The 19,540-nt window shown below is 44.0% G+C and overlaps 1 protein-coding gene across 2 annotated transcripts; it reads right to left on the bottom strand.

The window, feature by feature from the left end:
• Positions 1-4,263: 4,263 nt before the first annotated feature.
• Positions 4,264-14,483, bottom strand: ACOD1 (aconitate decarboxylase 1). Of its 2 annotated transcripts, none has more exons than XM_005658444.4 (5): positions 14,329-14,483; positions 9,712-9,873; positions 8,756-8,845; positions 7,161-7,366; positions 4,264-5,807 (listed from the first exon to the last, which is right to left on the bottom strand). In XM_005658444.4, the coding sequence occupies exons 1-5, from the start codon at positions 14,338-14,340 to the stop codon at positions 4,862-4,864; spliced, it is 1,416 nt and encodes a 471-aa protein (XP_005658501.2). In that variant the 5' UTR covers positions 14,341-14,483; the 3' UTR covers positions 4,264-4,861. The 2 variants fall into 2 exon arrangements, with proteins under 2 accessions (XP_005658501.2, XP_020921388.1); XM_021065729.2 differs by having other exon boundaries at positions 8,764-8,845; positions 14,329-14,377.
• Between the last annotated feature and the right edge of the window lie 5,057 nt (positions 14,484-19,540).

Here is a 19,540-nt window from a genome sequence, read left to right as displayed (position 1 = left end):
GGTGGGCAGGGTAAGGGACTGTGGTTGAAAGGGATAAGACCAGGTGGCATTGAATCAGAGAGAGGATGTATTCTTAAAAAATACCCTGGCTTAGACTGTAAGAAAAAATATTTCAACATAACCCTTCTCTTGTATGATATCATTCAGCTACATGGGTCCAATTGTGCTTTAATTATTTCCTATTGATTCTAGTATGTATAGCCCTCGTTTCTCTTACTCATTGGCTGTTTCATTGAAGCTTCATGTTGGGACAGATTTCCTGTGTGCCAGTGCCTGGGAGCTTTGTTCTGATATTACAGTGTTTGCGAGGCCCCCGTGAGCTGATGATTCTAACTCTCTTCACAGTCGTCCTGTCAGGTGCCTAAGAAACGGTTTTTCCCACTTGGTTAGATCTCATCTTCTGATAGGTTTGTTGATGCCGACCCAGCCACTGCCACCCCCAGAAGCCTAGATGCAAACACAGCTGCAGCCAAGTGAGAGGATCCTGCCAGTTTCCTACCAACAAAATGATGCAGACCTGTGCCTTCAGGGCCTGGCCCTGAGCATGAAAATTGTGATGGAATAGGAAAAACGATGCGGGGTGTTTTATGATGTATTTGAAAAGTGATACTTTATAGTATGTTGAGGAAGTTATTCAAATAAAATAAATTTCAGCTCCAACCAAATGAATTACACACTCTGTCACTTGATGACAGGTGCTTTCAGAGGGATCTTGACTCTCAGACGAAATAACCTTCGTTGAATTATCCAGATATCCATGGTTACTAGACAGGCACACTGTCATTTCTATTTTTCATTTTTTTAAAGTCAGAAATAATGCTTTCATGCCATGTTTCAAACAGATGGGCATCAGCTGTTCCAAAGCCTTTTTCCTGAATCTCCAGGTTGGCTTCTCTGTGGGTACTGACTATAACTAGGGTAGGCTGACTTGTTTTTAGTAATAACTCCAACAAAAAGCAGGGAGAATTTTGAGACTTTTTAAATGCAACAACGATGTCTTGAGTGTTTATCTGCATTAACAACTGAATTACGTGACTAGACTGATTTTCATGATTTCTGTAAGGTATTTATTCTGTTTTGTATGATTCAGATAAAGCCAGGATACTTTAATCACGATATGTTCCTCTGAGGTGCTAGGCAGCTGTCAATGGGGCACCCAGGGTTTTATCAGGAACCACAGTAGTGGCTTCTGAAACCCTCACCTGCTTTGGATGTTTTTTGAGTGATTGCTGTCTATGAATTATCGCTATGCATTTTTTTTTTAAATGTAGGGTAGGAGATGGGAGGAACAGTGGAGCACTTTCACTAATGAGTAATAAAACCTGCAGTGGTGCAGATGGATTTCATTGGCGGGAAGAGAGCACACGTGTACCTGCACACGCAGTCACATGCCCGCACACACACATGCACCTCTGCTGGAAGGAGAGTGCTGTGGCTGGTCGTGGCTTTGCCCCCTTCCTTGGCTTCCTTGAAACTTTGCTCTGGGCAGGGAAGTCCCGCCAGGATTGACAGGGAAGCCACAGTCCTGCAGTTCCACACGTCCTTCGGTGTCACAGATTACATTCTTCCAGGAAGAGCTGGAAACCCTTGATTCTATTGAAGGAAGGTTCACATATATTGGGCATCCTGGTCCCTGAGCTCAGCTCGGCCTTCAGAAGCTCTCAGTCCCACCAGGGGAAGAATGAAGGAAGCACAGCTGGCCCAGAAGAGGTGCAGTGCGCTTTCGTTGTCCTACTTATTGACTCTGCTCACCCCTCTGCGCACTCTAGATTATAAACTCATGGCTCTAAGATTGTTGCCTAGTTTGTTCACTGTTCTACCACCTGCACCAAGAACGTCCTCTGCACACATTAAGCCTTCAGTTCACATTCGCCGAATTGAATAGATGCCCACCATTCACTCTGCGTCCCCAAAGAGGTTCTCCTGCATAAGCTGTTGCAGACATGAAGGTGATCTCCGTTTTCACAGGGGACCTACCTGTCTGTGATACCTTTTTTGACAGGACTTCTAAGTAAAGTTGTAAAAGATAATATATAAAAATTGCCTTTAAATGCATATTCTCATTTTAAGCACCTGGGTGAAAATCGTTACAGCTCTTTGGTCTGTGGCAGCTCTAAGCCTACTGGGGGTATCAGTTTTAGTTTATAGGATGACAAAACTTACCATTTACGGAGCTCAAATGCTATAGGGCAGAGACAATTCTTAAGGTGGAGGCCAAGTCTAATTTTTCTGTATCATTTTTCTACTACAAAGCTGCACAAACCAGAAAGGAAGGCATTTCAGGATGGGACAAGATGCGCCGAAAAGGGATAACAAAGCAGGCCGGAGGCCACTGTCTTTGTTAGAGCCTCTTTACAAGGTTGGTGCTTGGCTGGTGCCTGGGAACTTGGCACTTGACCCATTCCCTAACTGGTAAAAATGATCCCCTTCGCCTAGACTGTGCAAACAATGTGAATTATGCTGAACACCTGCTTTCCTTTCTGAGGTTTTGAATCATGACTGTTGCTGGGCTGAGGGCGCCTTCATGACCTGCTGTTTATAAAAGCCTTGGATAGTCAGTCTCTTCCCAGGGCAAAAACGTCATACACACTTTACTGAATTTTTCACTGCTGAAGAAAGGAGCGCCTTGTCTCTTCACTGGAGGGAGAGAGCATTGAAAGTCTCAGCAGGGGTTTCTTTAGACCTCTGCCTGTGCCTTTTTCTCCTGTTGATCCTGTCATTTATCGTGTCTCTCTAATAAACTTTAGGCATGAGCACAGCCAGATGTGGAGTCTCATGGGTTCTTTTGGTGCATGCGTGAATTGTGTGCATGGTCCTGGGGATACCCCAAATATGTCCTAGCACTAGGGCTCCTCAGAACTGGCAAAGATGTGTCTGGTGACTGAGGCACTTTGGCCCAAGGTCATGGAGGTGTGCTGAGGGTTCAGAAGTACAGAAAGGGAGCTGGGATAAACTTCTCTGTCAGCTGAAGCCTTTGTCCCAGTCTCAGTGGGTTTTCTCCCTGGCAATCTGGCCCAATCCATGCAGAGGACTCATTTGCCTACATGTCGGGCCTATCACACAATGACAGTGGGCTGAGCAGCATCCTCTGTTGCTGTCCCCAAGGAAGTAGAGGGGAAAAGCTGGCATTTGCCACAATGCCTGGACATCAGGTCAGAGCTGTCCGAGCCCCGTCTTGGGCCTTCTCAGGGTAGCTTACAAGTTGTCCTTGTTCCTTAGCCTCATGGACAGAAGAGCTGCAGGCTCAGCTTTAACTCTCTCCTTCCATCCAAAGTCTCCACTAGCACTGTGGCCCAAAGATGCCCTAGCTTTTGATCCTCATAGAAAGGAATCATCTAGAGGAGAATGTGGGGAGCCTATCTCTCTCTTTCCTACCTTTCTCCTTTTCTCCATGTTTTTGTATGTGGTCAGGTGAGGGGTGGCTGGTGTGTGGGGCTGACAGCGAAGAGGACCCTTCAGCTCCCCCAGAGGCCCATATTCCTGCCTTCAGTTGACTCTGTGGGTGTAATAACCAATATCAAGGTCACCTTGAGTACTTTTGTCTCCCTCAGGAGAGATTGTCTTCCCCAACACCTGCTGTTGGTCTGAAGCAAGCTTTAGGGGTGTCAGAGGATAAATTGAGTCATTTAAATGTTAAAGAGGGTTTAGTTGAGCAAAAATTGATTTGAATCATGCAGCACCCAATCTAGCAAGTAAAAAGGGGCTCCAAGAAGCAGTATGAAATGAATTTCATAGACAGAAGGGTGTGGGAACAAGGAAGTTATACTAGGAAAAAGAGTGGACTGGTCATTGCAAGGTTTCTTTCCTTTAGAGGATGGCTGGGGTCTACCAGGCTGATTAACTTAATAGTGCTAATCAGAGTTCTGATTGTCTGGTTTAAAATTCCACTCCTGGGAGAGCTAAAGTAGTAATTCAGTTAAGTCTCAATTTGGTGGATATGGGCTTAGCATAAACAACTTCATTTTGGGTCTGTTGTCTTGTTTTCAACAGGAGTTATGTGAGCTTATTATTAACGGCCCTTATATCTTGCCCCTAGAAACTTTTGAAATGTAGCAAGACAGGATAATTAAATTTAATCTCAAGGTCACAATAGAAACCATCTCTTCTCTCACTTCCCTTTCAAATCCATCAGCAGTAAAATGATGTGTCCTGCTGCACATTCCAGGTGCTAAAGATGCAGCAATAGAAAATTCTAAGTACTGCTTTTGCAGCATTCTACAAATTTTGATATGTGGTATTTTGTTACTGGTTAGTTAGAAATGCTTTATAATTTTCACTACAATTTATTCTGTGACCCAAGAGTTATTTATAGGAATGTTTATTTTTAAACGCTTCAGGCTTTCCTAATTATCTTTTTATATTGATTTTTACCTTGATTGCCCTGTGATTAGAGAAAATGATCTGTATGATCCATTGCTTTGAAAATTTGGGATTTTTTTTTTCTTTTTTGCTGTTTTTGGAGCTGCACCCACAGCATATGGAGGTTCCCAGTCTAAGGGTCTAATCGGAGCTACTGTTGCCAGCCTACGCCACAGCCACAGCAACACAGGATCCAAGCCACGTCTGTGACCTACACCATAGCTCACGGCAATGATGGATCCTTAACCCACTGAGGAAGACCAGAGATTGAACCTGCAACCTCATGGTTCCTAGTTGGATTCATTTTTGCTGCGCCATGATGGGAACTCTGAAAAGTTGAGATTTTACGTCTATGATTGATTTTTGCAAATGTTCTGTGAGATTTTTAAAAGATTGTGACTTCTCTGGTTGTTGAGTGCAGAGTTCTCTATGTGTCCATCAGGTAAGACATAGTGATTGTATTTAAACCTTGGAAGTGATTGTATAATGGAATTGTTAAGCACTAGATAGATTTTGAAACCATCTCTGATAGAGAGTGTTCTTTCAGAAGTGCAGTTAACACAGAACAGTCTTCCAGGTCTTCTAGGTTGTCCACTATCTTGATAAGCTTTTCTACTGTGTGACAGGACAATGCCTTGGTGGCATTGGCTCTGAACTTTTCCTGTAGGTCCCTCTGGCTCAGAGGCTTCCTCCAATGACCGTAGAAGGTATCAGAGCGTTCTGTGAAGATGGCTCCATCCTTGAGGACAATGCTTATCTCACAGTACATTGTGTCAAAGTTTGGTAGGTTGTCCTGAGGGTGCTCTAGCTCCACCTTACCAAGCAGCTCTCTCACTTGTGGCCTGTCAATCTGGCATTTGTGGAATGATGGGACAGCAATGGCACCATCGAGCAGGGTGGCACAGGCCACGTACTGGAAAGAGTGGCGTGCTTCATGCTCTGAGTCTGGGAAGGGCCTGTTCACATACTGGACATTTGGAATTCTAAGCACAATTCTCTCAATGTGATCAATGGGGAGCAGGGTGCTGTCTCTCACAAGGTGCTTTCTCACAGATGCTGCTGCTTCTGCCACCCAGTGGGTAGCCAAGTGTGCAGGGAAAATCTTGAAAGCCACATCCTGCTGGTCTAGCAGCCAAGTGTGTGAATCTGGGTCTGGAAGAACTTTTGGGGAATAGTTGGCATAGAAGGCCCCAAACCCTGTCTTCATGTCCAAGACTTGCTTGTTTCCTTGGAGGCCCAGCATTGCCAGAAAAACAGCTTCTATCCCATGCCTGGCAGCGTTGCCAATATGAAGAGGCTTGGTCTGGGTGGCCGCATTTGCCATGGGTGCCCCAGCATGAGAAACAGCAATAGCCAGAGCATCTTGACAATTTCTCATGCTGAGCCCCAAAAACTTTGATGCGGCAGCAGCACTTCCCAAAGTTCCTACCACTGATGGGGGATGAAATCTGAAAAGTAAAAGAGCAAAGAGTTGGAGACTTATAAACCATAAGGAGGCAATATAATGCAGTGATCAGGAGCTTAGATAATGGAGCCCTACCATCTAGGTTTAAATCTTGTCTCTTCTCTTATTAGCTGTGTGATCTTAGAGAAACATCTCTATGTCAGAAAGCTTCTCTGTACCTATTTCGGATTCTCTGTACCTGTTTTCCCTTATATAAAATAGTGATAATGATAGCATCTATCTCATAATGTTCTGTGAGTTTTGAATGAATTCACATGCTTATATAACATGTGGTATGTTATTTGTAAATGGTACTGTTACAGTTATTGCCAGAAAGGCAAAAGTTTTTAATTGCTGAAAGCCTATGTAAATAACTGTAAAAATTAAGGGCCTTGGAGTTCCCTGGTGGCTCAATGGGTTAGGGATCTGGTGTTGTCACTGCTGTGGCACAGGTGTGATCCCTGGCCTGGGAATCCACATGCTTTGGCTGTGGTAAAAAAAAAAAAAAATGAGGGCCTTGTAGAAATTGAAAATTCACTGGGGGAGTTCCCATTGTGGCTCAGCAGTATTGAGCCCAACTCTTATTCATGAGGATGCCAGTTTGATCCCTGGCCTCACTCAGTGGGTTAAGGACCAGCATTGCTCTGAGCTGTGGTGTAGGTCGCAGATTCGGCTAAGATTCCAAGTTGCTGTGGCTGTGGCTGTGTCGTAGGCTGGTGGCTGCAGCTCTGATTCAACCCCTAGCCTGGGAACCTCTATATGCTGTGGGCGTGACCCTAAAAAAGACAAAAAAATTAAAAATAAATAAAATTCACTTGGTATTCCAATTGAATAAATTGGAATTTATTCCTTCCTCCAGAAGGCTGGGTCACATGGCACAATAAATATTAGATTGAACCATATGATACAGTCAGCATTTGACTAATTTTGATCTATAGGTTGAGCAGTTGGGTTTATGGTATTCTGAATGTTCTCATTTGTCTGAAGGGCCTTAGCAAATATCGAAGGAGATTCTGCTTTGAGATGAGATGAGGGATACTCAGAGTATCCACGGAAGCCAGGATGTATATTATCACCCTGGGGTGAGAGGCTCCAGTTTAGTTCATGGTCCTGGTTGCTGAATGGTTGCTGAAGTCTCCTCTCTAAACCCAGAGGAGACTTTTCTCAGGCACTTCTGGGGTCACACCTTTGTGACTGGATATACAGTTGGATATGTGACCGGTGAGTTGGCTTATCTGCCAGCATTACTGTTTACATCTTCAACTGAGCCAACCTCTGTGTCAGAAAGCTCTACAGAGATGGCGACTAATGGACGAAGGGGAAAGTGGCACCTGTGCTGGGTGCCTTTTCTCCATACCTCTTTGGTATGTCATTAGCTTCCTTGGAGAAATGCATGAGTCGGCCTTGCACTTCAATACCAACATTGAAAGCCAGCAGCAGGTCAAGGCCAGAACACTTTGGACTTGGAGGCAGGGCTTCTGATAAAGCCATGAGGACAGGAAGGACAGCTCCAGAAGGGTGGGTGGCAGGGTACCACGTGTCATCAAAATCCATTGAGTGAATCTGTGTGAACAGAAAGACAAACAACAACCAAAACCAAAATGTATTTCCTTGAATGCAATGGCTTTTGGACCAGTAAGTGTTCAGATCAGTAATAACCTTGTTTGATGTGAGATTTTTAGATCTGATTCTCTCAAGATAAAATCTATGAACTGACTGAGATTAATCACATGGCTGGGCATGAGACATGCTGTCTTCTGGCTGGATCGGGTGGGACGTTGGGGAGCAGCTAGTGACCCCAAGGAGCTTGGGTCTTACTCAGAGTCTGCAGGTCCTGGAAAGATCTATATCCCCCTTATAAACAAAGCTGTAGAACTAGGTGGCTCCCTTCCTCCCACTTCCACCCTTCAAAAAAGTCACATTAAAAGGTTAATGTCATTTATTCCATATCAGGCCATATTTTTTGTACCCTTTTATTATGAAATAATTGCAAACTTGTGGAGAAGTTGCAGGAACTCTTGAATAAGATTAAGCTATATTTTTATTATTTATTTATTTATTTTGCATTTCCTTTTTTATATGAAATAGTTGTAATAGCCAGAAGTTCATTTAAAAATAGATTTTTGGAGTTCTTTCTGTGGCATAGTAGGTTAAGAATCTGACTGCAGCATCTCAGGTCACTGCAGAGCTCAGGGCTTGATCCCCAGCTTGGCGCAACCTTGGGTTAAAGAATCTGGCACTGTCGCCACCACAGCTCAGGATTCAATCCCTGGGCTGAGAACTTTCATATGCCGTGGGTACAGCCATAAAAAAATAGATTTTTATGTCTATTGGTTGTGGCTGGTGCCTTTCCCATTGCTTACTGGAACATACTCCTAAATGCACAATTAGGTTTGACTTTTAATATTCTGAGCTACTGTCCCCAAAGCCATAAAAATATCTCAGAAATCCCAACACGTTCATGTCCAAATTATATATATTGCCGATTGTCCCTAACATACTGAAAAACGTAAAAATTGTCAGATGAGAAGTGCTGATTTTTGGTTCAGAAAATATAAACACCATATGGCCATCGTTTCCTTCTCAATAAGCATCTGCTGAATGAATGAATGAATGAATGAATGAAAGGCAGGTTATTGGATAGAAACCAATACTGGCCACAAGAGAAGGAATTGAGTCTGGTTGTTTAATTTAGATTTGAGATACCTTAGGGGTGGTTTTATCTAAATACTTCCATTTTATTTCTCTACTTCTCAACTGAAAAGGATCAATTCACTGTAAAAACATGAAAACTGAAATTGCTACATAGGAGAGAAGGCAGGCCACTTCACCTCTTTTAACTTCAATGGTCTCGGCAATAAAATATGGAAACCGGGCAATTTCTGAGATATTTTCTGGCCCTGAAACTGTTATGATTATTGAACCATTGAAAAGACATGGAAACTGCCTTACAGCCACACCGTTAACAAAAGCAGCATATGTTGGTGGAAGCCTGAAGTCTGGCCGGCCCCAAACAGTGCTGGATACACTGGAACTGTAGATCTGGAACGAAAGAATATCAGTCAGTGATACAAAGTGTGAGCCCAGCATGCCAAGTCACCATTGCAAGGGTTGTTCTCCATCTTCGAAGGCCTTACTTTAATACTTCTTATTTGAACCTTTTATGCTGGACTGAAGCCCTCGTCACTGGATCTCTGCCTTCCTGGTTGAATATACAGCTTTCTCCATGGAATGGAGAGGAAATGCTAGTTGCTCCATCTGATCCCAGACGGTGATCCCATCCATAAGTGCTCCAGGGTGTAAAGTCCAGGGAATTACTGTCACTTATTCCTTGAGGGTACATACTGGGAAGGTAGACTGGTCATCTAGAGCATGTACATTCTATGGAGAGTGGATGCTACATCTCCCACATAAACACTCTGCCCAGGGCGCTGGCCCAGGCTTTTCTCCAGAGAATCTTATAGTCTTTGCATGAACAAATAAATGGTCTGGGACAGGTGCTACTGCCACCGAGATTCTTAGGTAAAAATGTGCTTTCAGTCGTAGTTGCAATAAACTTTGAAATATCGCTAGCCTTAAGATTAAAACTGGTCTTAAGATAAGTAAAGGATATGGATATTTAGTAAATACTTAGATAAACTTAGTAAAGGATATGGATGCTTGGTAAATACTTAGGCATACTTCGTAAAGGATATGGATGAATATTAAGACTTAGGTAATAAAGCATAGACAAGTACTAAACTATGTACAACAGTGCTATATACGCCACGCACGATCTCTGAAATGGAGAGGAGAGCAGTGGCATAGGACACAAATGCACACCCCTGGGTACACTCCTGGGTCCACCTTGTGAGCAGGTGTGTGTGCACACTTGGTTTTATCTCTGAAGTAGTCATTGAGCTTCTTACTTTACTGTATTCACCGGCTTTGTGAAACACTTCTGTACTGGTTCCCAGGAAGCCAACACCCAGGGTGTCCAGAATCATCCTCTTGCTCCTCTGAATGACGTGATCAGTCAGGTGTCCCACTTTCAAGCCGTGGATCACTTTGGCAAAGCTTTCTGTGACAGACTTTAAAGGGACGAGTGTTAGAACAGTGCTGCACTCACTCTGTATTCACACACTTCCTTTCTACCTGAGAACTCTGAGGTATTTTTATGCCAAGTTTACTCCACTGCAGGAAACCCATTTGGTCGAATTAGGTCCAATTCCTGAAAAATGATGTGTGTTAAACACATGTGTGAGGCAGAGGGGTGTGGACATGCACCGCAGCCAGTTTCTGTCTTCAGCTGAGTTGAGGACACAGCCTAGCAGGCAGGTGATGACCACAGAGCGTGCTAGGCTGTGGAGGAGGCTGGGAGGGATGTCTTGGCCATCACGCGGACATGCCTGGGCTGGGGGAGCATTCAGACAGCCAGGAGCTGTCACTAGCAGATGCGAGCCAGGATCTCCTTCATACACACAGGTCTCCAGGGAGGTCTCACGAGTCTCACTTTTCAGGTGAGGAGATCAAGACTATGAAAGGTGATGTCCCCAAGTCACACAGCTGTAACTTAGTTGAGTCTGGACACAGACCCCTGTAGATCTAACCCCTAAATCAGTGCATCTAGCTCTGAAGCCCCCATCTCCTGAAGTGTAGTCTGAGGAGCATGAACAGAAACCTGGGCTTTTTGCTGAAAAAATGAACATGTCTGGTTTTCCACCCCAGATCTCCAGAATGAGACCCTTCGTAGAACTAGAACATTTGGAAGCATAGCCCAGGGCTCTAGATTTCCCTTAAGCTCTCAAGGTGATTCCTAAGTGCTCTAGTGCTGTCGCATCCTATGCGGTGGGCACTCTCCATATGTGGCAATGGAAATGTGACTAGTCCAAACCGAGCCCTGTCACCAGAGGAGAAGAAAACATTGGGTTTTTAAGGCTTAGTAGGAAGAAAAGGAATATAAAGGATCTCATTAATGATACTGTTTGGAGTAGACAGTTAAATAAAATGTATTGTTAAAATTCATTTCATCAGTTTCTTCTTTTTAAAATATGGCTACTAGAAAATTAAAAATTACACTTGAGAACCACTGCCTGCTCTTTCTGTTGGTGGAGACTTCCTGGAGGTGTAGATACCTGAGCTGGTAATGCAGACTTAGCAGAGTCAGCCAGGTGAAGGTGCTGAGGATGAAGATGGGGTTTAAAGGCAAGAGGAGGTGGCCTGGGCTGGGCCTTGGAGATGTGAGGGGGTGCAGTGAGTTTGGCAAACTCCAGCTGCAGGGCTGCACACAGGAGGCAGAGAGGAGAGGGAGAATGGGTTTGCAGGCTAGGGCTGGATGGTGAAAGCTACATTCTGCTCTAGACTGTGACATCCACAGGGAGCCATAGCGCTGTCTTAAGAAAGGAAGAGGTATGATCAGAACTGTGTTTTGCAAAGATGCGTGTAGGTGGAGAATGGATGGAGAGGGTAGAGAGGGCAGGTGAGAGACTGCTGCAGTAGATTGTGGATGGGGAAACAGCAGTGCCATTTGCCATGAGAAGCCACACAGAAGAGAAGCAGACTTCTGGGCAACAAGGCTGGGCCCATCGCAAACTTGTTGAATGTGAAGTGCAGGTCGTCAGTCATCCTAGCGGAGGAGGCCTTCTGCTTCTACCCACAAACCAGTTAATGAAAACCTGCAGGATTATTTGTACTTCGTAAGCAGCAGAGTGCTTTGCATTTCCACTAAATATCAAGTTCCTTGATATTTGTTTGTTTTCTACATGTCTTTATAAGAGCGTGTCTGTTATTTATAGTTAAAAACATCTTCTCTTAAGTCATGTCTCACTATATGCCTAGAGCTTAGTAACACATTGTAAATGTTAGATTGCTTCCCTTCCCTGCTCTGATTATTGACTCATTGTACAGCTTCTTTGTCTCTCTCTCTCTCTGAGCATCAGATACCTCATTCTTTCTTTTCCTTTTTTTTTTCTTTTTTTCCTTTTTAGGGCCACATTCACAGCATAAGGAGGTTCCCAGGCTAGGGGTCTATTGGGAGACTTGTTTCTACAATCTTTTCTTAGCCTCTCTGTTTCTATTTTCTATGCTGAAAACTCCATCTTGTCCTGCTTTACTTTTACCCTATATTCCTGCTTGAAAAACAGTCGCAGTGCTGGTAAATGACTTGAGAACGAAGACCTAAAGGCATAAGTTATTCATGTGGTCAGGTGAATGAGGACATAATGCATTGGTCTAGGCATGCTGACCCGTGCAGATAGGCACGCTGTTTGCACAGCATGATATGTCCTGTTAAAATAAGAGGAAGAGGAGCCTCAAGGCCCTAGGGGGTTTATGAGGCATCGTTAGTGGCATATGCATCAGCAAGGAGAATGAGGTGCAAACCTAGGCATGCAGGGTTGCCACAGATAGGCACATGGCAGCACAATGGTGATTCTCTAGATGCTGTGCTTGGTCAGTTAATGCCAATCTTCCTCAATGCTAATGATTGTTAAATGCCTAAAGGTCAGAGTAAAAGCTTAACCAGCTACCAGCTACGTGACTTAAAAAAAAAAAAATAAAAAACTGTTCTGCACCTATAGCCCCCTCCTCACTGTTCTTTGTAATCCTAAAGAACACAATAAAAGCAATGTGGTTTCTTGAGGTGGCGCTTTATGTCCCTGAGACCTTGAGTTTCCCCGTTCCCACCTTTGACTAAGATAAATGTCTCTGTGTCTTGCTTTATGTTTACCTTTTCTTAAGTTTCACAGCACCTGTTCTTCAGCCCTCACCTGCTGAGCTGGTCTTGGCAGGGGTGGAATCAGAGCTATAGTTGCCAGCCTATGCTCATGGCAACACTGGATACTTAACCCACTGAGCGAGGCCAGAGATCGAACCCCTGTCCTCATGGATACTAGTCAGGTTCTAGTGATACCTCATTTTAAAACTGAAGGATGGATGGAGGGTTATTTTTTTGTTGTTGTTGTTGTTGTTGTTGTTGCTATTTCTTGGGCCGCTCCCGCGGCATATGGAGGTTCCCAGGCTAGGGGTTGAATCGGAGCTGTAGCCACCGGCCTACGCCAGAGCCACAGCAACGCGGGATCAGAGCCGCGTCTGCAACCTACACCACAGCTCACGGCAACGCCAGATCGTTAACCCACTGAGCAAGGGCAGGGACCGAACCCGCAACCTCATGGTTCCTAGTCGGATTCGTTAACCACTGCGCCACGACGGGAACTCCATGGATGGAGGGTTATTAGATAGAGGATCTGGGATGTCTGAGGCTCTCTGATGCTAAGCTTAGTGCCAGAGCGGAGGTACAAAGGTGGAACCAGTTCCCACCAATTAGTGCCATATTTTCAATTTCTAAATTATCCAGTCAGGGAAACCTTGCCATGTTCCAAACAATGGGCTGCCTTTTAAGTCTCTGAAGCTTTGATAGAATAATGAGGGGGGGCCAGAGTCAACCAGGAGAGAGGATGGCTGGAATGGGGAACGGGTGCTGGGATGGGGAGTTTGGGGTTAGGGTGGAGAATAACAATAACTTTGCTTTTCGTGTGCTAGAAATTTGGGTAAACATACGCAGGGACAGAGAAGGGGAGGGGAAGAGAACTGGCTTGATGATCTGCCAAGGGAAGCTTAGAGATTCAAGCGGTGGTTGGATCCCTTCTTAGAAGCAAAACTTGCTCTTTTTGACCTCTCTTCCCAGCCCTGCAGTTCCCGTTGAGGGCATTTAGTGATGGATGGTCTCTTCAGGGTTAGATCTGACCCAGGAGTGCCTTCTGGGGAAATGTGTTTCCCTGGGGAGCTTGTGTTGGCTGGGTGCCCACAGGGAGCGTGGGAGGTGATCAGCTATCCATCCGTACAGTCCCATAGCACTAATGACTTTGCAAGTAGGGCCCCACTGTCCCCTGACAAGTCCTGAACCCACCCTGTGTGCCAAAGAATAAATGGCCTCTTTCTGGCTCCTGAGGGAGAGAACACAAGGAAATAAACATGCAGCTGCTCAGCTGACTTTCGCCCTGTGCTCATTCGTTCCTAAAATGTCTTTTTGGTTGTTTTGATTTTCTCCTGGCATTTAAATCTGTTCTTAGTAAAATGCTACGACTAATGTATAAATTAAGGCAAAGTATACAATTATTTAATGAGTATTTCATGAGTTCGTGCCCTGTGCCAGGTGCCCTAGAATACCCAACCAAGATGCTATGGCTCCTGCCACAAGAAGCGTATCTTCTCCAGGGGCCTAAGGACAGTAAACAGACAACTAGAAATGCAGTCTGGCAATGCCCTAACGAATACACGCCACACCAGAAGGTTAAAACTCCATGAACTTATAATGATTCATTTTCTTCCTAATTTTATACCAGAGAATAACATCTTTTCTTGGTAAAACACTGATGAAAAACAAGATGCAGTTAAGTAGACCACCCAGAGGCTATGAGAAAAGTTAAAAGGCCTTTGTTGAAGTAGGAGTGGGTAGCTCTTAAAAGGAGAGGGCAACTGAAGAAATTGAGAAGGAAAGGAAAGCTAGAAAAACCAATTTAAATAAGCCACTTAAAAGGAAACAATACCTTGAGCTTCATGTTGTTCCAGAGAGGAGGTTTGCCTCAGGAATGAACTGGGGAGTAACTGCTGTGCAGCTGTCTTTATATCCTGTTCTCTGAAACCCATTCTCTTTCACTGTGTTCTATCTTAAAAATTTCCACCATTTCAACACCTCCCAACTAATCTTACTTCAACTTCCTCTGCAATGAGTTGTTTAACTTGCCAGTAAATAAGCTAGGAAATACAGTAGCGATGATTTTTCGCAGGCCTCAGAAAAGTACATTGAAGGCAAAACTAGTGTCTTGTTAGACGCCATACATCAAAATCAGAAAAATATTCACACTCTTTCATCTGGGTATTCTATTTCTGAAATCTATCTGAAGGAAATAGACATGGATGTATGGGGGGAAAATAGCAAAAAATAAAAGAAAATTCACAGACTGACTTCCAAGTTTAAAAATTGGAAAAAATCAAATATCCCGGGAGTTCCCATCATGGCTTAGTGGTTAACGAATCCAACTAGGAATCATGAGCTTGCGGGTTTGATCTCTGGCCTTGCTCAGTGTGTTGAGGATCCCGAGTTGCCGTGAGCTGTGGTGTAGGTTGCAGACGCGGCTTGGATCCTGCGTTGCTGTGGCTGTGGAGTAGACTGGTGGCTACAGCTCCAGTTAGACCCCTAGCCTGGGAACCTCCCTATGCCGCGGGAGTGGTCCTAGAAAAGGCAAAAATGTCCAAACCTTTTGCCTATTCTCAGTCATGGTGAAGTTGCTAGTCTGAACCTAGCTCTGGTCCTCTAGGGAACTGTTGCCCTTGGGTTGTCTGGTCCTGGCCAATTGGTTTGTACTTACAATGGGTACAAAAATCAGGTTATTTAAAATCTGAGCTTGTTGTTCCAGATGTAGTTGCAGAATTCTTCTTTGGGGGAGAATTGCTTTCAGTTTTGGAGGAAATCTCTGTGAGCCCTGCAGCTCTACCTCATCCTGTTACAGGAAGGAGAGTTGGAACAAAGAGGAACTAAATGGTTCTTCATAAAAAAATGCAAAAGCTTTCTAATGGTTGGGTGATATCTGTGGGAGAAGATGTTATAGTAGTTTGCTTCTCTTGGTTGGAGCCTGTGGGGAAAGAGTGTTGCCAGTCTGGAGGCAGGATTAGGGCAGGGTCAGTGGGAACCCCCATGGATTGATGTGATATTCTGGTTATAAGCCAGAACTACTCATGGCGGGGGGGGTGGGGTGGCTGGAGGTGGGGAGGTGGTCAGCAGGGAACCCCAAGTGAAACAGGCAGACAAATTTAAGAAGCAACAAAATCAAATACCTAAAGTTTCTCTGCAATAGAATAATTTGTTGTCACCCTCAGCAAAGTTTGTTATATACTTCAACCTAGTGTCAGCCATGCTTTGGGGAGTGAAGGCAGGGAGGTTGTTTGTATTTGGAGTAAAGAAGGCTAGAGGTACCGAGGGAGAAGCAGAGAGCAGCGACCTGGGGAAGGTACCCTGGTTATCCTAAGTAGTTAAGGAGCAGTCAGAGGAAGGGGGTCCAGTTGTACCCAGTTGGATGGTACAGCGAAGAGGGTCTTGGAAGGATGCATCTGGGGGATGTTTGGATTTTCTTCTTAAGCCAACTGCTGCCTGAAGTGGGCTTCCCAACTGGGGCCCAGACTGGGGAGAGCCAGAGCGAGGCTCAGTATTGGCACACACATTGTGGGCATCAGAATACCATTTCAGACCATCTATTTTATTTTATTTATTTATTTTTTTTAATTTTCATTTCTATTTATTTATTTATTTATTTGGTCTTTTTGCTGTTTCTTTGGGCCGCTCCCACGGCATGGTAGGGGTCCAATTGGAGCTGTAGCCACCAGCCTACGCCAGAGACACAGCAACGCGGGATCAGAGCCGCGTCTGCAACCTACACCACAGCTCACGGCAACGCCAGATCGTTAACCCACTGAGCAAGGGCAGGGACTGAACCCGCAACCTCATGGTTCCTAGTTGGATTCGTTAACCACTGCGCCACGACGGGAACTCCCAGACCATCTATTTTGTATCAGTGGACTCCCAAGGCAGCTTTCAGTGGAAGGGGAATTTCTGTGTCCAAAAATAAATTGAGTTATTTGGGGTTGGGGTGCAAGATGGGTATTTGAGGGCCATTTGGATAGATTCCAGCAAGGAAGAAAAATCACATTGTAAGATTTCGTGGCTTATTGCTGGATAGTAACAGAAATGCATGTGGATAGTAATCTCATCCAGTTGAAAGGAAATAGACATTTAGTTTGAAAAACACTTAAAATAGAATTCTCCAAGTATTATCTCAGTTGGGAGTTCTGGAGTTTTCAGCTTACTCAGATATTTAAAGACTCCTAAGACTGCTGCTTTTACATGAAGGTAAAGAATGGGCTTCACCCACCTCACTGTGGATAAAGTGATGATGAGCTTTATCAAGTCTGATGGACTTTAATGAAAGCGCTGTCATTTAGCTTCTCTGAGCTCTCTGCTTTTTCCACTCTTGAATTCAGAAGACAAGTTAGTTCAGTTATTTGCTTGCTTAATTACTTTGTGCCTTTATGGAACTGTGACCAATTTAAAGACTGAGGCTCTCTGTAATTAGAGTCACTTTCTAACTATCCAGGGGCTTAAATGGTAAATCATAGATTGACTGGGATCTCTCTAATCAAAACCAATTCCAGTCACCTTTTGCTTCTAGCTGTAGAAGCCACTTTGTTTTTAGGAGCAAATTTGATTTTCCATCGTGATCTGGAGAAAAAGCAGTGCCGAGAGCAGCTCCATGAAAGCCTTCGTGGGGAGGAGCTGAAGCCTCCTAACGGTGGGTTTGGGTGCAAGTGTTTCCACAGCAAGCCCTGTCTTCAGAGACACGGCCAGCAGCTTAGCCACAACCTCCTGAGAGAGCAACGCCTCCTAGCTGAGCTGCCCCAGGATACCTGACCCTCAGAAACTAAGATAATAAAGGTTTGTTCCTTTAAGTGGAAAAGTCTTGAAGGTAATTTGTTACACAGGAATAGATAATTCATACCAACTCTAACCTGTTAGTGTGCCTAACATGGGACCTTAGGACCTGGCCTGTGTTCTCTCTTCATTCTCACATTGGGTTTAGCATCTCCCTTAGAACCAAGGGGCGAGATCTTCTTGTCTTTGGGATCTTAGGGAACCTTCATGCCTTAGGGAATGAGTGATTCCCTTTCGCTTCTTGTACCTTCTCCCCACACCCCACAGCTTTCTTTTCCTCATCTTCCTTCTAAGTCAGTGGTTATTAGACAGAGATGAGTTTGTCCTCCAAGGGACGTTGGACAGTGTCTGGAGACATTCACCCCGTTGTAGCATCTAGTGGGTAGCGTCCTGGATGTTGCTAAACTTCCTACTGTGTGCAGGACAGCTCCCACAACGGTTTCAATTCATTGGTCGAAAATGTGAATAGCATCAAAGTTGAGAAAATGCCTGCCTAAATAAAGAGGAGGCCTCCCAAACATCCTAAGTTTAGGTTAAATGCCCACCTGTATAATTCCATGGGGCACAAATTTCCCTCTTTATATCCCTTATTAGATAGGAAAGTTCTGTTCAGGAAGGGAGCTGAACTACCCTGCCAATCACTACATTCAGAACCTCACACATAGCAGGTCTGACAACAAATAGGATACAGTGAACGGATCTTTCTCTTTATCTAAACAACAGCAAGTCCAGCTATAAGGGGTGGAATGTGAGCTATCAGAGTAAATCAGGAATATTTGAAACAACAAATCAGAAATGTGAGAATGCAGATTGTTCTATAAAGAAAAAACCCTTTAATCTGATCAGCTTTGCCCAGAAGAGCTGACTGGATGTATTCGAGTTTCAGTTTTCCTTTTTCTGCTTTTCCTTTCCCATGAAAAATCTGATGAGTCAATCACTGGACTGTAATTAGGAAGTTTCATTTTTTGAAATGAAACTTTTATTGGAAATAAAACTTATGTTTTATCAGAGAGCACAGTAACAACTGGGGTCTCTGTCCTTGATTAGTTCTTTGTTAATTCCTTTGGGATATTGAAACATACCATAAGGATGTTTTAGAAAAGAGAAAATTTGGGGGCAAAATATTTTTAATTTCCTTAAGACAGCAACAACACCACAGTAATAACAGCCATTAAAATCTCCACTGCATAGGCCATTATCTATCTGCCATTGTTCTGGTTTCATTTTCCCCAGACCCTAGACAAAAAGATAAAACCAGATTTTAACATGAAAATATCAAGAGAGGATATTTAAAGCAATATATAAGAGAGTCAATGGCTCTCCCCTCTGCCACCCTCCCTGCTTTTCTCTGTGTGAACTTTACCAACTTATTAAATTTTGGATGGAATCTTGAAAGTGTCAAGGAAGGAATTAGGTTCCTATCAAGTGAGGACTTTGACCTATTGAAGAAATGTGTGGCTGTAAAATCATTGCTTCACTATAATCGACTCATCATGTTTTATTGTGATGATATCTTACCATGTGTAGAAGCTCAGTATGGCTATGGTAGGGACAGAGTAAAGAGACAAAGTAAGTGATTAAATAGTTAATCCCACTAGGGGATTGTAAGTAGAAAGAAGTATGGGAGACCCCTGTAAGTTAATGATCACTCAAGAAAGCAGGCTGGCTTAGCACCAAAACCATGCAACAGAAGCATGAGCCATGCCCCCAAACAATAAAACAATGGTAGAATGAGAACCATATCCTGCCCAGTGAGGTTAGTTAATATTTCCTAGGACACGCTTCTCTGCATAGACTAAAAACAAAAATATAGGAAAAGGTGGACATTATACTGAAACCTGAGATGATTTACCATATTTTTCTATATGCTATCACCTTTATGCTCATTTCCATCGCATCACAACAAGCCCAGTTTGACCATGTAGGGACAGAAAGACTCCGCTGCCAGACGTAGAGAAGAGTCTACTCAAGAATGAGGAAGAAGGTGGTCTTCTCCCCTTCCCCATTCTTCTTTTGATGATTAAACTCTAGCCCACAAGTTCTGGGTATGGCACCCCCTTGCCCACTCACTTGTATTTCTCACAAGCATCCTATACTAATAAACTCTTTGCTTACCTGTCACTCTGCCTCTCGACGATGAATTCTCTCTGCACCAAGACAGAAGAACCTACACTTTGCTAAGTTCTGAGAATGTGTTCTGCTGGTTCCAATTATACTTTATGCTTTCAGGCACTCTAGCTCGAAGAAAAGGATTGTTTGTAGCTGTCCTTATCAGC

The sequence above is a fragment of the Sus scrofa genome, chromosome 11, assembly GCF_054392235.1.
Source record: "Sus scrofa isolate SSC_HxYL_T2T_F1_AM1 chromosome 11, Sscrofa_HxYL_maternal_Yorkshire_Landrace_v2.0, whole genome shotgun sequence".
Classification (NCBI taxonomy): Eukaryota; Metazoa; Chordata; class Mammalia; order Artiodactyla; family Suidae; genus Sus; species Sus scrofa.
Note: the sequence above shows the minus strand (reverse complement) of the source record. Positions and strands in the feature narration are given on the sequence as shown.

Excerpts from the sequence above, each read along its gene's own strand:
- ACOD1 (XM_005658444.4), bottom strand. Across the intron at positions 8,846-9,711 it reads AAGCCGGTGAATACAGTAAA|ATCTACAGTTCCAGTGTATC; the intron begins GTAAGAAGCTCA and ends CTTTCGTTCCAG. Across the intron at positions 5,808-7,160 it reads GCTAATGACATACCAAAGAG|ATTTCATCCCCCATCAGTGG; the intron begins GTATGGAGAAAA and ends TTTACTTTTCAG.